General features: G+C 38.6%; 1 protein-coding gene across 2 annotated transcripts in view; it reads left to right on the top strand.

Annotated features, from left to right (window-relative positions):
- Positions 1-9446, top strand: part of LOC139462409 (DENN domain-containing protein 2A-like) — an 81829-nt gene extending 72383 nt beyond the window's left edge. For both annotated transcript variants that reach the window (XM_071244107.1, XM_071244108.1), the window contains exons 10-17: positions 247-366; positions 1376-1438; positions 1818-1924; positions 2305-2488; positions 2990-3113; positions 3404-3522; positions 4389-4515; positions 6491-9446. In XM_071244107.1, coding sequence (XP_071100208.1) covers positions 247-366; positions 1376-1438; positions 1818-1924; positions 2305-2488; positions 2990-3113; positions 3404-3522; positions 4389-4515; positions 6491-6612 — 966 coding nt within the window. In that variant the 3' untranslated portion in view covers positions 6613-9446. The remainder of the gene's footprint in view (positions 1-246; positions 367-1375; positions 1439-1817; positions 1925-2304; positions 2489-2989; positions 3114-3403; positions 3523-4388; positions 4516-6490) is intronic.
- Positions 9447-19506: the final 10060 nt, after the last annotated feature.

Genomic DNA, 19506 nt, shown 5'->3' with positions numbered 1-19506 from the left:
CACGCTCACTGAACTAAAGATTGGGTGGTCACACACGCTCACTGAACTAAAGATTGGGTGGTCACACACACTCACTGAACTAAGGATTGGGTGCTTACCAAGACTTGACTATGGATTAGGTTCAACAAGGTGTCATAGATAAATGTTCACACTGTCGACCTCTTGTTTGCATGGTCTAGTTGCATGTGTATTTTCGTGATACTGACAATTACAAGTACCAACTTTCTCTCATGTTGTTTTGTTTAGTTGTTGGATGAGATTGAGAAGCGCAGAGCGACCTCCACTGACCTTGCACAAGAACTGATTGCAGCATCCTTTGGTCGCCCTCTACCGGGGCCTGGCAAGGTCATCAACATCAGAACACTGGTGAGAGAGATTTGTATGTCAAGGATGGAGGCTTGAATGATGTTCCAACTATTGATTATGATCAATAACCCTGTACCAATGCAATAGCTGATGTAAGTGCCAATAATTAATAGTGAATAAATACAGGTAACTTTGACTTGTAATTTCCTAAAAGGTATGCAAAGTATTATTACCCAATAATCATTGATCATTTAAATGAAAAAAGATCATAATCAGTGTTGAATGATATGCTTCCAACCACAACAAATACGAAATATCCCTTCTAAAGTTATTCTGGGATGGTTGGGTAGCCAAGTGGTTAAAGCATTTGCTCTTCACACCGAAGATCCAGGTTCTATTTTCTTCATGGGTACAATGTGTGAATCCCCATTTCTAGTTTACCCTGCCTTGCTGGAATATTGCGTAAAACCATACTCACTCACTCACCCATGGGGATTCCAGGTTAGAATTGATCATCAGCAACCCATGCTTGTTGTACAAGATGATTAATAGAAGGGGTGGTTAGGCTCAATGTACTGAAACATCAATGACCATACAGTCAGTCAATGATTTGTCTGCTCCAGTCTCAATTATTTGAAGGCCATGATCATATAACTGGAATATTGCTGATTGTGTTTGTTGTTTATCGCCACACTCAGCAATATTTCCAGTTATGTGATGGTGATATGTAGATAATCGAGTCTGGACCAGACAGTCCAGTGAGTGACATCATGAGCATTGATCTATGCAATTGGGATATGACATGCATCAACCAAGTCAGCGAAGGATTGCTGAAGACCAGTTCTAACCCGGATCTTCACATGGAATCACAAACAAACTTTCTTAGCCTTATAATAATATTTTCTTGTGACAAAGGTTACAATTTATTTGTTAGCAATCTGAAGAACGAGTAAATACTGAGTGTGCTCCTTGAATTTCATCTTCAGTGTGGTAATCAATAAGCTTTGGTCTATTCCACTGAGTCAAACTATGAAAGAACATTTTCAAATTATCATGCTTCTTTTTTCAGGACAAGAAAGGAGAACTGGAAACACTGTTCTTGAACAGGCCGTCAGATGTTCGCAGGGAGAAGGTGAGGTCATATAGGATAAGTTCACTTTGAAAATGAAGTCAGATGAAATATAAACTTGGAGAAGGAAGTAATAAAATCATTAGATAAAATGAATAGCAACTCCTCCACTGAAAAACATTTCCCAGAAAATGTTTTAAAAAATGCAGTCATAGTAATGCAGGATAAGTATACAAATGTAAAAAATAGTTCGATTTTACTAATATTCATGAGACTGTTGGAAAAAAATGAAAATGACACAAAAAATACATTGTTCCAAGATATTTTTTAAGTTAGGCTTATATTTTAATTAAAAAATATCTGGTTGATATCTGAAAGATAAAGATATCTAGTCGTCAATCAAAATCCCAGGAATTATGTCCAATTGTTGTATGTGTTGCAGGTCAACTATGAGTGTCTGCTGAGCTACCTAGGGACAGACAAACTCATCAAGGTGTTCTCATCGCTTATGATGGAACGACGTATCTTGCTGTGTTCAAACAGCCTCAGGTAGGACATGTTGATTAAAGTAATCTTCAACTTTTTGTATTTTTTGTATTTTTCAATCTTCTTTTGGTTTGTTATCATTATTATTCAAAATATTTTTTTTATCATCTCCCGGAACAAATCCCAGTCTACCCAGGCTAAACCCCCATAGTGCATCAATAAAGGAGGCTTTAATTAAATTTGTGTCTAGAAATCGTCAAAATTAAGTGTGTTCATGTTAGAATCTAGGATGTCAGAAAATAGAAAGAAAATAGAAAGAACACATAAGCCATAGAAAATGCAAACAGTCACCTACCTCTTGTCTGTGACCGAGACCTTGTGTGTGACCGTGACCTTGTCTGTGACCATCACCTTGTGTGTGACCATGACCTTGTATGTTGCAGCATTCTGACACAGACGGTGCATGCCCTAGTGGCCCTGCTGTATCCGTTCAGCTGGCAGCACATTTACATCCCCATCCTCCCGTCCGACATGATTGATGTGTGCGCCTCCCCAACGCCTTTCCTTATCGGCATACTCACATCTCATCTACCTCAAGTACTTGAGCAGGAGGAACTATTGGAGGAGGTATGTGGCCATAGCAGTGTATCAAAAACCATGTGGCCTTGACACTATCAAATAACAAATGGCCCTAAAACTGTATCGAATAACAACTGGCCCTGCAACTGGATGAAAATGTTTCTAACTGTAGGAAGAAATAGTTTCTTTGCCATGAAACTCTTAAATATAGGGGAAGATTGTATATGCCAACTTTGCATTTGAGGTCATACAGTGCTCAATTCTATGGGAGGACCTCACATGTTGATGACATTGCAGCATTCCAGAGTAATATCATTTTTTTCTGTCCACATTAAAGATAGATGTATGAAAGCATTGTTTTGGCAATGTTGATAAACATTCTGTGAATACAAAAGGCTTCAAAGGTTTAATTTCCTTGGTATTGAATATACATAACACCCACAAATCTTGAAGCGCGAAACTGTCTATATCTTACACATGTTAAAATGCAGCTGCCCAAGTTTTTCAGGCAAGAAGCAGCCTTGTCAGTATGACACCTTGTGTGTGCAGGTTGTGATTGTAGACGTGGACAAGAAACAGTTTGTGCGGAGTGTGGGAGACGAGGCCACGCTGCTCCCCAAGAAGCTTCAGAAGGCTCTCAAGACGGCAATAAACATGTGCAAGATAGATAGTGGTGAGAGACATCGCACTTTTGAGTGTTAATATCTTGAAGTTGACATACAGTTTAACTTTGTTTGACATCTAGGACATGCAGTGAACCCTTGATGCAATGCCCTCCGATGTACTGCTACCTCGGATAAAGCATGCTACCTCCCACAGAGTAGATGTCCTGGCAGTATTTCACATCACACAAGTTCATGAGGATATGTCTCACTGTATTATGTCAATAGCTTGATCAGCTTGATCAGACGTTAGCCCCTACTTGCTACGATGTGTTGATGATTCTGACTGTCTGTCCTCCAGAGTCTGAGACGTCACAATGGCTGATGGTGTCCGAGGCCTTCATGCGGATGTTCATTGAGATTATGGGCCATTTCGGGGAGCATATCACAACACAGCAGGACGGCAGGAAGGTGTTTGAGGTGAGTGGCAACTGAATCATCGCTAGATTGGGAGGGAACGTGTGCACAGCTGATTGCTATTTCCGGCTTAGTTTACGAGAAAATACACACAGTAATCTTAATCTCTGCATATAAAACAATTCCTTTGAGAGCAGGAAATACATTTGAAATGGTAAATCATCATGTCTAGTGATGTTTTATATTAAATTTTATACTTTTATTGACCAAATTTGTTTTACATGTTTAATCACCTGAATTCGCTGAAGGGATACGATAACGCTCATAAATTATTTGGACCCCAAAGATAGCGTTGTTTGTTTTTTAAAATGTCCGGACAGAAAAATTGAAATGTCCCGTATGCAATATTTTAAATCGGACATTTGACATTCCCAATTGGACATGTCCGGCGCATATGACCGTTTCTGGACCCCTGGTGTTATGTTTATCAGATGTGTTACGTTGTTGTTGTGTTCGTAATGTTTGTTCAAACACTCTGCGTGGATTCCGGGGTGGAATAGGTCAGGTGGTCAGGCTAGGTGACTTGATTGTGTGTCATTGTACAGCATGGATCTTTGCTCACAATATCGATCACTGGAATGTCTGGTCCATATTTGATTACTGACAGCCTGCCATCATAGCTGGAATGTGGTGTAAAATCAGTTTACACGGTCGCACTCGATTATTTAGATCAAATTTTGAGGTTAATGATTTTAGGAAAACCTCTTATTGTGGTATAAGACTTCGCTTCTTAGAATATTCGCTTCTCATATTTGCATCAGATAGGATATTTTTTTAGAGTATGAAGTGTGGACTTCAAATTAGTTGAGAACCACATGTTGATATTGGAACTCTCACTCTTGAAACCTGGTTTTTGCCTTATGTTACAGAAAGATAAGTTTTTGGCACGTGTGAGCTCCAAGGGCATCAGACAGGTCCTGGAGTGGTTCACTGAGACGCAGATGTTTGAAGTGTTCATGACCAATCAGCGGGAGAAGACTGAATGGGGGACTGTGGGTAAGTTGACCATATTTGGGCATGATGATACAAAGCAGACAAAAATTGAATTGAGCACTGTATGTTAAGTTTTCCGTATTTAGGCATACTGCTGGGGACCCTAGTGATCCGGGGTAGAATAGGTCTTCAGCAACCCACACTTGCTGTAACAAGCGACTTTGCTTGTTGTAAGAGGCGATCGGGTGGTCAGACTCACTGACTTGGTTGATGCATGTCATTGTTCCCAATTGGGTAGATTGATGCTCTTAATGTTAATCACTGGATTGTTTGTTCCAGACTCGATTATTTATAGACCACTGTCATATAGCTGAAATATTGCTGAGTGAGGCGTAAAACAACAAACAAACAAAGCATACTGCTCGGAATCGTATGGATTGAGCTGGTCAAGTTTGGCCATATATGGACTTAATATTGAAAAGTAGTTGAAAAAAGAATTGGTCACAGAGGCAATTTGACAATGTGGTTGAAATGAGTGGGTGAGTGACTTGGTTTTAAGTGCAGGTCTTACACGTTTACCACTTTTGCGAAACCAACGAGCACAGGTATGGTGCTGACAAACCTACAAATATAATCATGGTGAACCAGAATTTGAATTCGAATCATAAGTTTCTGCCATGTCCAAGTGACATGCACTGTGAAATGTGGCGCCTTAGACGACTGGACCACCCGTGACCCCCTGTTTGAAATGACCAAATGACACTATATGTATATTTAGTCATAGTATGAAAAGCAAATACGGAGTTGCAGCAGAGAAGCTAACATTTTTAGTTCACTAGTCCTTATAATGATAACATATAGCAAGACCCTTAAAAATGGCAAATGTCTACTATTCCTCATGATACTTTACTATTGGGCAGTTTGGCAAGGACTACAAGACTAGTGCCAATTTCTAATGCTGGGTTGGATACCATGTCAACAGTATTTGAACACTGGTGATTAGATGATAACCCTGTGGTGTTACTAGGTTAGAATTGCTGCCCACCAACCTATGCTTGTCATAGGAGGCAACTGAGTGAGTCAGGTGGTGAGGCTTGTTGACCTGGTTGATTGTGTGTCATCGTGCCCTGACCGTGTGGAATGTTGATCATGATATCAATCACTGAATTGTCTGGTCCCAAATTTAAAGGCCACTGTCATATAGCTGGAATATTGCTGAGAGCGGCGTTAAACAACAAACAACAAGATAAAAGTATATTTGCTGCCTTACTTTGGCATGATGATCAGTAGGAGGAGAGAAGGAATCATTTGGATTCTGGATATGTTGTCAGTTTTGGGTTTTGACAGAAGCAGCATTTGAAGGCGGAATGGGAAATAGTTGGTTAGCTTGCGATATTAGGGCAAGCACACATCAACATATGTGAATACAGATTAACTGTGTGGGTAATTAGGTTATCTTTACATATCTATGCAGATCTTCAGAAGACGGAAATTATTCTCAGAATTTGTAGATGTGGAGTTCAGATTTATTGTATTGCAAGACCACCTCCGTGGTCTAGGTGTAGAGCGTCCGCCAAGAGAGCGGAAGGTCCGGGGTTCGATCCCTGGCCGCGCCATACCAAAAGACGTTAAAAGATGGTACTTGTTGTCACCCTGTCTGGCGCTTGGCATTAAGGGGTTATACAAGGACTGGTCGGCTCGGAGTCAGTATACTGTGTCTGATTTGGGTATTCATGTTAAACTGCGGCATGGTATCTCAGTGGGCTAGCACTATAGATCGGCATCAGTCCAGTCTAGTACAAGCAGCCACACACACACACACGTGCATGCACTATATACCGGTAAGTGCAATAACCCAATTTCACCTCACCTCACCTATTGTATTGCAGGAGGTATGAATCCAATGTTATGCTCAATTCGTTTGAGAAGGTTAGTTATTTTGTGTCTATCTGGCAATGCTGTTTGACCAAAGTGATGTTGTTGGTGATTGTACAGATGCTGTGAAATATCACTACGGCATGTGTGTTTTTGGTTTCAGATTTGTTCATGTCAAGGTTGTTAGAATTTGAAAGAGAAGATTCCCGTGATTCACACAAAGGTCTTGGTCGGAAGATGAAGAACTTTGGCAAGGCCATCAAAACTAAGCTCGGGCAGACGTGACATGGCGAGTGAAGTGGCAGTTCTTCTCAACACACTGTTACAACCACCCCAGTGGCGGCAGGCATATGTGTAATAAACAACCGACTCAAGCACGTGCAGAAATGCATCTGACTTGAGAAAGAGTTTCAACATTTATTTATCACTGTGATATTTACATGTTTCCCCATGTTTTTCGGGTATTGGAATGGATAGGGTACTTCACTGAGGATCATGATTGGAAACCTTGAAGATGTACTCTTTAATATGTGTGTTTTGCACTGAAGGAAAGTTCCAAAATCATTGTCAGGTCAGAGGTCAATGTCAAATCACAGGTCAAGGATGTTCCGAGATCATGGTCAGGCCAGAGGTAAAGAAACATTTTAGAGAACAAGGTCAGATCAGAGGTCAAGGACATTTCAGAGATCAGGGTCATGACTGAGGTCGTGGTCAGTCCAGATATCAAGGTCAGAGGACTGATGTCAGCTTTTGCAGTGTTAATACTGATCCCACCTCATGTTCCTTCCTGGCAAATAGCATGATGCAAGTGATGTCTATGTAACAACCATGGCCATATTCAGAAGAGATGTGCAATCTTTCAGTTAGTTACTTCAACTATAGCAGCATGTATAAATGTCTTGTGGAAGAATGCAGTGAAAGTGCAAAGAAACTGGAAACTTTAATCTCTTCAGTGAAAGTGTGATAGAAATCATTGACATTGACAAAGAAATAATATCAGGTCTTTAGTGCTGTGGAGTTGGGATGAGCAATACTCATGTCATTCATCATCTGTTTCTTCATGTCCGTAGTGAGAAGCCATCACCACATGTCCACAGTAACACTGATGATTGAAAAAAACATACATCATTTGAATATTGTTTGTCATTCTCTAATGGAACCATCTCTCAATCGTCACGATATTAAATGAGTAATGTTGATTGGACTAGGATCGCCCTTGGTTCACATACCACATTGATCTAATGGCAGAATAGTACCTTCTCGATCAGCTGGATTCAGAAAAGTTAATCAATGTTTGCTGCGAAGACATGGGAACAACTGACCCTGAAACCTGGCACCTCTGCAGAGTGTTCACTGTGTACGGAAGTAGTATACACAGCTCTGTAGCGGGCCTGCATGGCGAGTTGACAATAAAATAGATAGGGTTCTTGTTTTCAAATGCTACTAGCCTACCGACACTCTGCTGTTCAACATAGTTTTTGCACAGAACCTTTGACAACGAGAACCTTGTCTGACTATAAGACTTTTTGTCATTCACGTATTAACACTAATAAGGTAGTGGAAACATTCTTGCAAATACATTATAAGGCTTTTTACGGTATGAAAATTAATGACTTCTATGACACTTGTCCATAACACAGTAAATTGCTGAATTTTCAATTTAAGAAAGAATATGGTTTAAATTTCAAAATTTGAATTTTGTTAGAAAACAGATGCCTTCATCCAATAACATCATGACAATTATGCCTTACTGACTGTGATGGCCTTGGTCTTATGGGCAAGGTGCCTCCTGTTATCAGGTCTGTGGTTTGATTCCTGGCATTGGACTGTGACATTAATAGCTGCTACTACATGCTTGGGATGTCTGCAGCAGCTTCTATGTTCTTCCCTGGAGATCTCCAGATGTTAACAGCTTGACAAGGCAGCGATATTAGCACTTGGTGTTCGGTAATGCTGTATCAACGGTAGAGGTGTCACGATGTGCCTACCTCATGTATTGATACATACCATGATACACAGTCAGGATATGATATGTATCGTGATACTTCACTTGGGCTGATTATGTGTGAAATTCTTAAAGCTCTGTCTGCCCGTCTGACAAGAGGCTCCTATCAATCAGTTTATGTTGAGATCTGAGGACAGGCTATTGTAAACATGCATTTTATATTAGACACCTATCCACTATGTTTGTTTTATGCTACAAAAGTACCAGTAAATGCATGGGGCAGCGTTATTATATCAAAAGTAGGGCAATAAAACTCAAAATTAGCTGAAAGATTATGCTTGCATTTGTATGTTTAATATTAAAAATCGAAATTGAATATCAAGGCAATTCATAAACATCGAAAATTGGACGTCAACATCGAAAGTAGTCGAGAATGGAAACATAATGGTGTGCGATAACCTCACGAGTGATATCCGTTGAGGACACATTTCAGCAAATGTGATATTTTTCATTAACTTTGGGAACTAAAGTTTACTCACAAAAGCATTCAATTCAAGCTGTTGTGTAGGGTACAAGCCCCCAAATCCCTTTATGCTGCTGAGGCATCTAAACATGGCTTTTGAGAAACTTGGAAACTGTGACTACCGGTACTTAGGAAGGAGCTTGTGCACATCCTTACCAAAATGGTGGAAGTTGTCCAGCTGAGTTTAGGCTTATTCTAATCATGCTAATGGTATGATGCAACAGATGAAGCATATGTTTCATGATATTCAGTAACACGGGCCCCAGTAGCAGTTATCATACACAGTTATTTTAAAATTGGGTACATATTACACTTTGAAAATTGACAAAGAGTTAATACATGAATCGATACATGGGTAGTTCTATTGGCAGGTGTAAATTAGTGATACAGCAGTGTATCGTGACGCCCCTCAGTAACAGGTATTTGGCTTTGTAAGAATAGCATTGTGTTATTACAGATGACCGAGTAATTGAATGTTGTAAAATGCAGGTAGGTCTGTTCAATCAGTGTTCCAGTCTTCTTGCTTGTGAGTGCTACCACTTGATATTGTGTGACCAAGGGTTTAGAACTTGATACAACCACGGACCTATATAATACGGTTATACAAGTCCGTGATACAACAATCTATCCATCACAACTGTGCATGACCATCTTCCCGAGGCAAGAGAGTTAAATGACTTTAAAAGTCCAGTTTCCACCCTTGCCGAACTAGGCTGGAATTCCTGGGCTCGATCGTAGCGCCTCCAGTTGCTATTATCAGTTATGTCCCTTCTAAGCCTCTCCTATGGACCAATCAGATTCCACCTTTCGTATCATTTGCATTTTCTAACAAAATGGTGGCGCGCAGTCAAGAAGATATGATCGATAATCAAGATCTATATTGTGATAAAACGAGTCTTACATCGCAAGTGCATCAAATCACATGTGCACTTTGACTAGAAACATGAAAAGATTTAGAAAATATCTGTTGACAACGAGTTGGTGGTGCACATGCTTTTCAAATCCTGCAATCGACCGAAATCTGCATGACAGTTGACGAACCGGAATTCAATTTCGTTGCCCGATTTTGATTGGATTATGCATAGACTTGTTAGTCCAACCAAAATGTAACTCGATAATACCAGCCTAGTTCGGCAAGGGTGGAAACTGGACTTTTATAGTCAGTTAACTCTCTTGCCTCGGGAAGAAGGTGCATGACCTGATGGCAATGCATCAATCAAGAATTTACTATCAATATTTTACATTGATGCCTCACTGAACTAAGGATAGTATTGATACACCTAAAAATTAAGACATTATGCTCAGTCATTTCCTGTCCATGAATACACCTCGCATGAATAGACACCATGGTTTCAATCAGTAAACTTTATAGATGTGTATTGGACCCTAGCAAGAGGTACCCACAAACAGCTTCATAAGTAATCAATCCTTATTCTCATCTAGGAATTGGTAGACTTAAAATCAAAATACTGGTAACTGAACAAGGCCAGGCTTATACAATGAGTGCACAATCAGCAATAGCTGAAAGCACTTGTTAAATCGTCAACAGTGGATGGATACACTTGCTATAACCACTGCTTTTCTGTAATTGATTACAGAGACAGATCCTTATTTGGTAGTTTGGTTTGTCGAGTTGTTATCCTGAATCTACAGGAAGTAGAATCTGTCTAAATTCTTTTTTTGTATGGGACCAACATTTTAGAGTTTTTGGACCGATGCACAGATAAGTGGGTTCCATGCCTTTGTTAAAGTAGCCAAGTAATTTCGAAACAGTAAATGGCGTCCAGTAATAACTGCAGTGCAGTTTATTCAGGGTCTGTTTTTAACAGATTCAATTGTATATGATTACAAATTTTGTTGGAGCATGACCCTGGTTACTGGTATAAACTTCATAGGTATGAATATATGATCTCAACTTACGAAATAAGCCAGTAGGTCTAATGTGAAGCCTCAAGCTGTAGTTGTGTGTAGAATTGTGTCAGCTTTAAATATGTTAATCACCGTCTGCCAAACTCAACAGTAAACTTAATTTACACAGCATTAGGCCAAAGCAACCAAAAGTAATGTTTCTCGCTGTCATGTCATTCATTTTAAACTGAGCAAACAATGCTATTTTTCCCGTTCCGAATGCAGCCATTCCTAACTTTTCTCTTTTTAATCTTCAAGGCTGCCAGCCATGACATACTGTGTACAAAACTATTACAAACTGGTTGTTGCCAAGTTCATGGAATATACTTTCTTTTCTTGTTGGACTCAAATAATTACTCTTAGTTTCAAGCTGGAATTGATGAGAAACATTGTTTTATATTTTTGATGGCCTCTTTGAAGTGTTTCGATGCCAATGATCAAAGGTGTGATGTAGAAATGCAGTACCAGTTCCAGTGTTATACTGATACCATCTCCAGGTCAACGAAGACAAGAGGACCATGGATGTGTGTTTAAGGATAATGGCAATATTTTGTTTTCAAATGTTTATTTGATGTTTTAAGCCCAGTGTTCATCATGGTTATTGTGTTGTCATGTGTCTCTGGCCAATTTACATTACTGATACTTTCTTCTATAATTGTCTATGTTCTTAGATTCGCATAACCTAATTCCTAATAGTTGTGGAGCACATCACTCGTGTTGTCATGGTTTTAGTGCAGATATTGCAAATCCCTCATAGTTTTTCTATATTTCATCAAACTTTCCTTTTCAAGGCCAGATCAATTTATTTTCTTGTTTTGCAGATGTATTTACCCGGATTTAAAAACACTTGTTTGACAATGATATAAGATCATACACTGAAACATCACTATTATGATAATTAAGAATGTCATCATCCTTACTATCTTTACTAGTAAAACATCCTTTGTTTACTTAAAATACGCCATTTATAATAATTCCTTACCTCATTACATCACAGCCATAATTCTGCCTGTTGGCTGCCCTCACACTATAAATTGTTAGATTGTAGTTCTCTTCACTGTCAACTATCCAATACGTAGTTGTGAGGAAAACAGCATTAAGAATGCACTAAAACAATTTTAAGTAATTAACGTCAAACCCTCGCAACATTTGATAAAAATATCAATTTCCCCCTGCTTTTTGACATATTGATCAAGAAATTCTGAAAACAAGATTTTAATGTGAAATGGCTGAAGGCAAAAAGTAGAACCTCCACATGACAATTTAGAATCAAATCAAGGTTTTTTGTATAGTTCTGTTGTTTTTTTTCTGGCCAGTTATTTCTGGTATTCATTCAAATATTACTTCTGCAGCTCATTTGGGTCTAATTTTGATAATATCAACGCAATTAGCCTACACAATGCAGTCTTTGCAAGAATCTTACCATTTTTTGTCTTTGAAGTACGATGAACTTTTCCTATGAGTGTTTCCTATTCTTGTTTCAGATACATTTCTAGATGTTTAATGAAATATTTATATCACCTGTCATTGTAAATATCATTGAAAAGTCATCTGTTTCACACACCCAATGTATGTAGTATGTTACGTTTGTGTAGATTTTATATCTTATTTTGCAAGTAGTCTTCATATAGTACATACTGGTAGATATATATCGACAAGTGCAGTATTATATTGTGATATTTCCCCAACCTTTTCATGTATGTTTTGTAAAATGTTGCAACCATTGTGTTTTGTACTTTGTAGAATCTCCTAATGACATACTGGAATTGCTGTTTGTTTCCCACAAGATGTCAAAAGAAATGAATTTTAAGAAATAATTCAAATCTGCAAACATTTACAAAATGGTAAAATTAAAAATTAAATTTTTTAGAATTCAGCATGTAGAAACCCTGAGAATTTTCGTTTATTAGTTTCATCCTAGTCGGGATTGCTGTTTGTTGTTGAGGCAAAATAAGGCATTAGTTTTTTACATTCCTTATTTCAGGAAAATTGATGTGATGTGGGTTTCTTAATTAGGGATGCCCTGTATTACCGGTAACCTTTGGAGATTTAAAATTTCATTTACTTTTTCACCAGTTTGCGTCTTAGCAGTAGAAACCACGCTGAGACTTTAGTTTGAGTTTTGGCAGATGAAAGCGGTGCTACTGGTGTTGTTTTCTTCACACTGGGTAGGCTAGTGTGATAACTGCTGTTAACAGTGTCACACTGCAGCCATTAGTCATCAAAACTAGTCTCAGGAATCAACAGAGTAATTGTGTCTTCAGCCTCCCATATATATCACTTCTTCTCCCGACACCCCAGGGGTACCTGCGATAAAATGTATGAAAGTGTTGCTTGAGATAAGAGGCGACTACAATGTATACTAAGACGACTAAGATCGGGTGTTGGGGCTTGTTGACTTGGTTGAATGCATGTCATTATGCTCAGTAGTAAGTGGGTAGGGGAGGAGATGGGGTGGCATGTACGAGGGGGTCGTGTCAGGTGACATGTGGCATATTCCACTTGATTTCCAAGAATGTCGTGTCTTTTCTTGTTTTGTTTGTTGTTTAACGCTGCACTCAGCAATATTCCAGCTATATGACAGCGGTTTGTAAATAATCGAGTCTGGACCAGACAATCCAGTGATTATCATCATGAGCATCGATCCAGGCAATTGGGATACCATAACATGCATCAACCAAGTCAGCGAGCCTGACCACCCGATCCTGTTAGTTGCCTCTTACGACCAGCATAGTCGCCTTTTACAGCAAGCATGGGTTGCTGAAGACCTATTGTATCACGGATCTTCACGGGTCTCATGTCTTTGCACATGCTCAGAAGCCTTTAGCCTGTTATAGATGGGAATTTCAATGTAAGAAAGACACATCGGGTATATTGCATAACAGAATAGAAAAGCTTGTTGTAAGAGGCGACTAAAAGGATCAGCTGGTCAGGCTTGCTGACTTGGCTGATGCATGTCATCATATCCCATGTAGATCAATGCTCATGATGCCAATTACTGGATTGTCTGGTCCAGACCCGACTATTTACAGACGGCCATCACAAAGTTGGAATATCACTGAGTGCAGCGTTAAACAACAAACAAACAAACCTGAATAGAAATGTCAGTTGTGTGTGACACACACTCTACAATTTTTATTAGTTTTAAGGATTCAAACAGCCAGACCATTTCGCATCCCCGGGACTCGCAGTGTGTACTGTTTATACCATTCACTATTTGTATGCACATTGTACGCAACATTTTCTGTCTGCTAAACCCTGGAGTCAGGAGACAAGATCTAAGCAGAGAACTTCATTTGTCACACCCGTTCATTTTGTAGAATTTGCTGTGGTGTTTTGTAGTGGAATTTAGGGGCGGTCGGGTAGCCTCGAGGTACAAGTGTACCGGTGTCCCCTGCTGGAATATTGCTATAAGCGGCGTAAAAACTCACTCACTCACTCACTCACTCACTCACCCACCCACCCACCCACTCACTCACTCACTCACTCACTCACTCACTCACTCACTCACTCACCCACCCACCCACCCACTCACTCACTCACTCACTCACTCACTCACTCACCCACCCACCCACCCAAGGAAAAGAGATACAAATCATGTTTATGTATGGAAATAGTTATTGGAACAGTTATTTAGGACGAAATGCAAAGTTTTATTGTCAAATGCTGGGCTGGCTCTCGGACGCCGGTTGACATCGCCAGTTGAAAAAATGTGAGATCTTCGACTCCGTGTATAAGACGACCCCCCTTCTTAACCCCCTCATTTTAGGTACGAAAAACTCGCCTTATACACAGCGATATACGGTATGTGCAAAAATGGTTCATGATTGAAGTGTTAAAGGGTCCAGCTGTGCTTCATGATCTTGAGCTGATTTACAGTCAATTAACTAGTACCAAGTGTGAAATAGACATTAGTTTTAGGTAGCTGAGGTAAAGATAAACCGCTAGATTGTCACTTTTACTGAGTCTAGTCCCCACAAACTGATTATGAATTTTGAACATGTTCATAAACTCACAACATTATTGTGCTATATTCAAAGCACAACTGTGTTTTGAAAAGCAGAGTTAGAAAAAAATAGCTATGAGCTGAGTTATTGACCTTGAATATCCTTCTGTTTAAATATGAAATCATTTTATATTGGCAGAGCGGAATGATTTAGGGAAGGCAATGAGAAGCTTAGTAAAATACAGACTGCCCAGGTGTCTTGCTGTTACAAATATGTGTCAATGAGTGTCGCTGTCTGTGGTGTTTATTCATTGCTATGAAGGAATTTATTTGCATGGTTGATTGTTAATAGCTTGTTGATATTAGACTGTGATAGTAGTACAATGTTACTCGGAAGGAAGTTCATGTCAATCCAAAAAGTGGATGTGTCAATTTTTTTAATGCATTTAATTAGGATAAAACTAGTTTATTGATAGTCCCTGGATAATACCTACATTTTGAGGTAATGATGACAGAAAACGTTCTTGACACTGGACTCACCATTGATGTTTTGTTTTGCTTGATATATTGTTTGTGTTTGGAGATGGTACACAGCTTTCTGTATTGTGGGCTACAGAATTATGATGGCGCTTATGTAAAAAATATTTTAACAAATTATTGAATTGAGGATGTGTTTGACATTTTCATTTGATGGCCTCTTTGTTTAACAGGTTAATATACAATTGTCATTTTGGAGATAATGAATATTTTGAATATCATTGTTACATCTTATCTTTTTTCACTGTCTTGTTGATAATTATTGATTGTCTATACATGTCTAGATGTCTTTCCATTTTGTAATATATTTTTAGGAATGACAATAGTACCAGACAATGTACCTGTGTACGTATACTGGTGCTACACTCTTCATACTTTTAACAAACTTCATGATCAAACAGTTTACATTAGAAAATACATTCTTTTTCTGTATTAGTATTATCAGGGTAATTATAATACTGACATAAAAATTCACTCTGAAACATAAGATAGTTATATTTGTCCATGAGAAAAGTTGTTGCTCTCAGTCTAGTCTGTGTTTGAGTCACATCCTGTGATATGTGTACCATCGGAACTGTAACAGCCATATACATACATGGTTACCAATATTGTGCTTATATTTCCTTACCAACCTGTATCCATCTATACTCCGCCCCCTGTATTCCCTCGAACTACCCTGTGTGTTCCCACTTACTATAACCCTGCATTACTCCCCATGGTTTCTGCTATGCCCTATATTCACAAGAAGCCCTCCCAAATATTCACTAGAAGCCCTCTGGTGTAGTAATTCTTTGTAGGCTCTCCCCTGTATTCATTCCAAGACAACCCTATATTTACTATAAGCCCTCCCCTGTATTCACTATAAGCCCTCCCCTATATTTACTATAAGCCCTCCCCTATATTCACAATAAGCCCTCCCCTGTATTCACTATAAGCCCTCCCCTATATTCACTAGAATCCCTCCCCTATATTCACTTGAAGCCCTCCCCTATATTCACTTGAAGCCCTCCCCTATATTTACTATAAGCCCTCCCCTATATTCAAAATAAGCCCTCCCCTGTATTCACTATAAGCCCTCCCCTGTATTCACTATAAACCCTCCCCTATATTCACTTTAAGCCCTCCCCTATATTCACTTGAAGCTCTCCCCTATATTCACTTGAAGCCCTCCCCTATATTCACTTGAAGCCTTCCCCTATATTCAGCCTGAGACTTCCTGTACTCAAAAACTTTCCATCTATTCACTGTAATACCACCCGTGTATTCATTGTAAGACTACCCCCTGTATTCAATCTAAACTTTCTTTGTTCAAGACTTTCCATATAGTCACTCCAGGAAAACCCCTGCATTGAATTGTTGAACCACTATTCACCATGTATCCCACTATTATGCTATATATACTTATACACCCCACCAGCAGCTGGTGCTCCAACCTGTCTCACTGATGTAGATATGTAGCTGTATTTGAAACATGTAATACACAATGTAGCTGTATTTGAAACATGTAATACACAGTAATAAATAACAACAGTCTGCATTATACTAGCTTCAGTTAAAAACTAATGAGAGAGTCTTGACAATATGACCCTCGTATCTATGACTTTGTTTACCATGATTCAATTTACCGCAAGCTTCACAAATGTGATATTCTGGACAAGATGTGTTTAAATCTAGCACATGGTGTATCTTGTGTAGACATACACAATACACAATCAAGCATTAATAATTCAAATAAAACATCTTAATTCAAACCTTTACACAGAAGTTTTTTTTAACTGTTTTGACAGCTATCGCCAACGCTAATTTCTGTATTAAAATGCATCTTGCATTGTGTGTGTATATATGTTGCATCTGTTCCTGTTAAATGGTTGTACACATTTGATCAAAATTTACCTCATTGTAATTATCATGACATTCCATCATCACCAACGTTCCGTATAACCATTCCCTGTGTCAGGTCAGGACAGCTCTTTAAAAAGGCCAAACACAATCAGTACAGTGATAATGGATGATGGTGTAGTGTACTTGTTTTATGTCTATCAGCAATTTTTCTGTTTCTGACACTGTCTACTGCTTCTGATAACAACAGTAAATGCTTCATGTGAGGTATGACTCATAGCCAGTTTGCGATTAATGTTTTTAAATGTTTTAATAACAATATGGTTTTGTTTTTTTATGGAAGGGGAATAAATATTTGTCGATGACATAGCTGTGGAAAAACAGAATAATTTTTTAAATGCCTTGCACATATTCCTGACAACTGATTGTGTATGGCCTCTAATTATTTGCAATATTCAGCGTATTGACACAATTATGTTTCATTCTATTCTCACAAATATCTTCATGGTGTCAAGAAATTGTTTACCTATTGTTGGCTGTAACATTGTTGATTGTAAACATGTGTAATTATTCTTATATATCTAATTGTAATATATCCAGATGTGTTTGTTTCTGAGTAGATATCAGGGACTGTCTCAAAACATTCCCTTTACCTTTATTGAAAGGAATTCCAAACGGACTGAAAATATTTTATTGCCCTAGTAAAACACTAATTATTCACATGCTTCATTCGTCAAATCCTTGAACTATTAATAGCTTTACATAGAATAGATTACCCACCTTCGTTTAAAGCTGATAAGTGGAATTTTTAGTTTAAAACGCACATGGTGGAAGCTTTTGCCTTTTCAATTGATGCCATATGATTATCTGAGAGTTTGCTTTGAGAACATGGGTCTTGAGGAAAATCAGCTTAGAAACATAGTGTGTATTAAACTAAAAATCATCTGAACTTATATATGTATAGCAAAAGGTAGGATATCTTTATGAATACAATATGTTTAGCAAAAGGTAGGATATCTTTATGATAAGAATATTTTTCAGCAAATTCTGATCAATCAAATCATGTTTTATCTCAAGGAAAACAGTTGACAGTTGTGATCAGAATAGGGGACATGACAGTGACTATATTAACCTTGTGAAGTAATTCCTGATGTTTACAGGAACTGCAATATATTCCTTTTATTCCATCATCCACCAACATGCATAAGACATGCATCTGTAGACAGTATGAAATATCGATGTACCCTTATCAAACATTGGGTAGTATATGTTAACATCGGCATCCTATCTCCACTGCCTAGTCTGGAACTAGACAGCAACTTTAGTGCTTTATATGTATTGGACATATACTACTCAAAAGAGGTTAAGGACCTCATTTTTTCATATTACTGTAGTTAATCGGAGTATTAACTATAGTAATATGATAGAATGTTTTTTTGTTTAACCTCTTTTGAGTAGTATACGTAAGAGGATTGTTGCAGATCATGATGCTATCTTTGATGATGGTGAAATATATTGAATTAGGACTGATATTAGGTTTTTGAAGTTGAATATCTGTCAGTGGTATTAGAATCAGGAAGTAGGATGAAAGTTCCGCTTTTAATATCTCTTGACGATATTTGCAAGCTGTGTTAGTATTTGTACAATGACATGTGTTTGATATGCTTTTGCCCCCATAATACATGTTGCCTAGTGAGTTGTTATTGCTGGACAGTTGAGCTTGTTAGTCTGCATGACTGAGATTTGGTTATGTTTTATTGTTTTATTATGTGAAATCTTATTTCAAGAAAAAAATAAAGCAATTTTGATACACATGTAAGTTGTGTTCTGTATACATGCTGGCATATGAAGATGCTTTGATTAGCATGCCAGTTATATCACTGGTGTTATAGCTATATGTTATAAGCTTGATGTTGGAGAAAGCCCTGCAGTATTGCAGTTCTGACATTTTTCCACTTTGCTGAGTGAGTCAGTTGGGTTTAACGACGCTTTTATCAGTATGACATTGCGGCGTGTCAGCTTAATGTGGGAGGAAAGCCAGAAGTGATGCAGGTCCCAGTGTTTACAACTTTGGTGAAACCAACGAGCACGGGTACAGTGCTGTGCTGACATAATCGGGGCAAACCAGGATTCGAACACACAATCATAGGTTTCTGGCTTGCCCAAGGGACGCAACTCTGCACTGCAATTCGTGGCACCTTAGACGACTGGGCCACCTGTGCCCCCTCCACTTTTCTGAAATCCATGAACATGGGTAAGGTTCTGACAGACTAAGAAACATGATAGGGGAAAACTGATTTCAATTCACAATCATAGGTAATGAAACCCCAAGGGCACAACTCTGCTCTGCGAATTGTGGTGCTTCGACGGCTGGACCACCAACAACACCCATGTGATAAATGGCTTAAACACCGGCACATCCACAAAGATCACACAACACAACAATGGATTCTAAACATTAGATAAAACAAACAAGACGGA

This window comes from Haliotis cracherodii, unplaced genomic scaffold (assembly GCF_022045235.1).
Source record: "Haliotis cracherodii isolate W230 unplaced genomic scaffold, xgHalCrac1.p SCAF_15, whole genome shotgun sequence".
NCBI classification, from domain to species: Eukaryota; Metazoa; Mollusca; class Gastropoda; order Lepetellida; family Haliotidae; genus Haliotis; species Haliotis cracherodii.
This window is presented reverse-complemented; position numbering and strand designations above follow the sequence as displayed.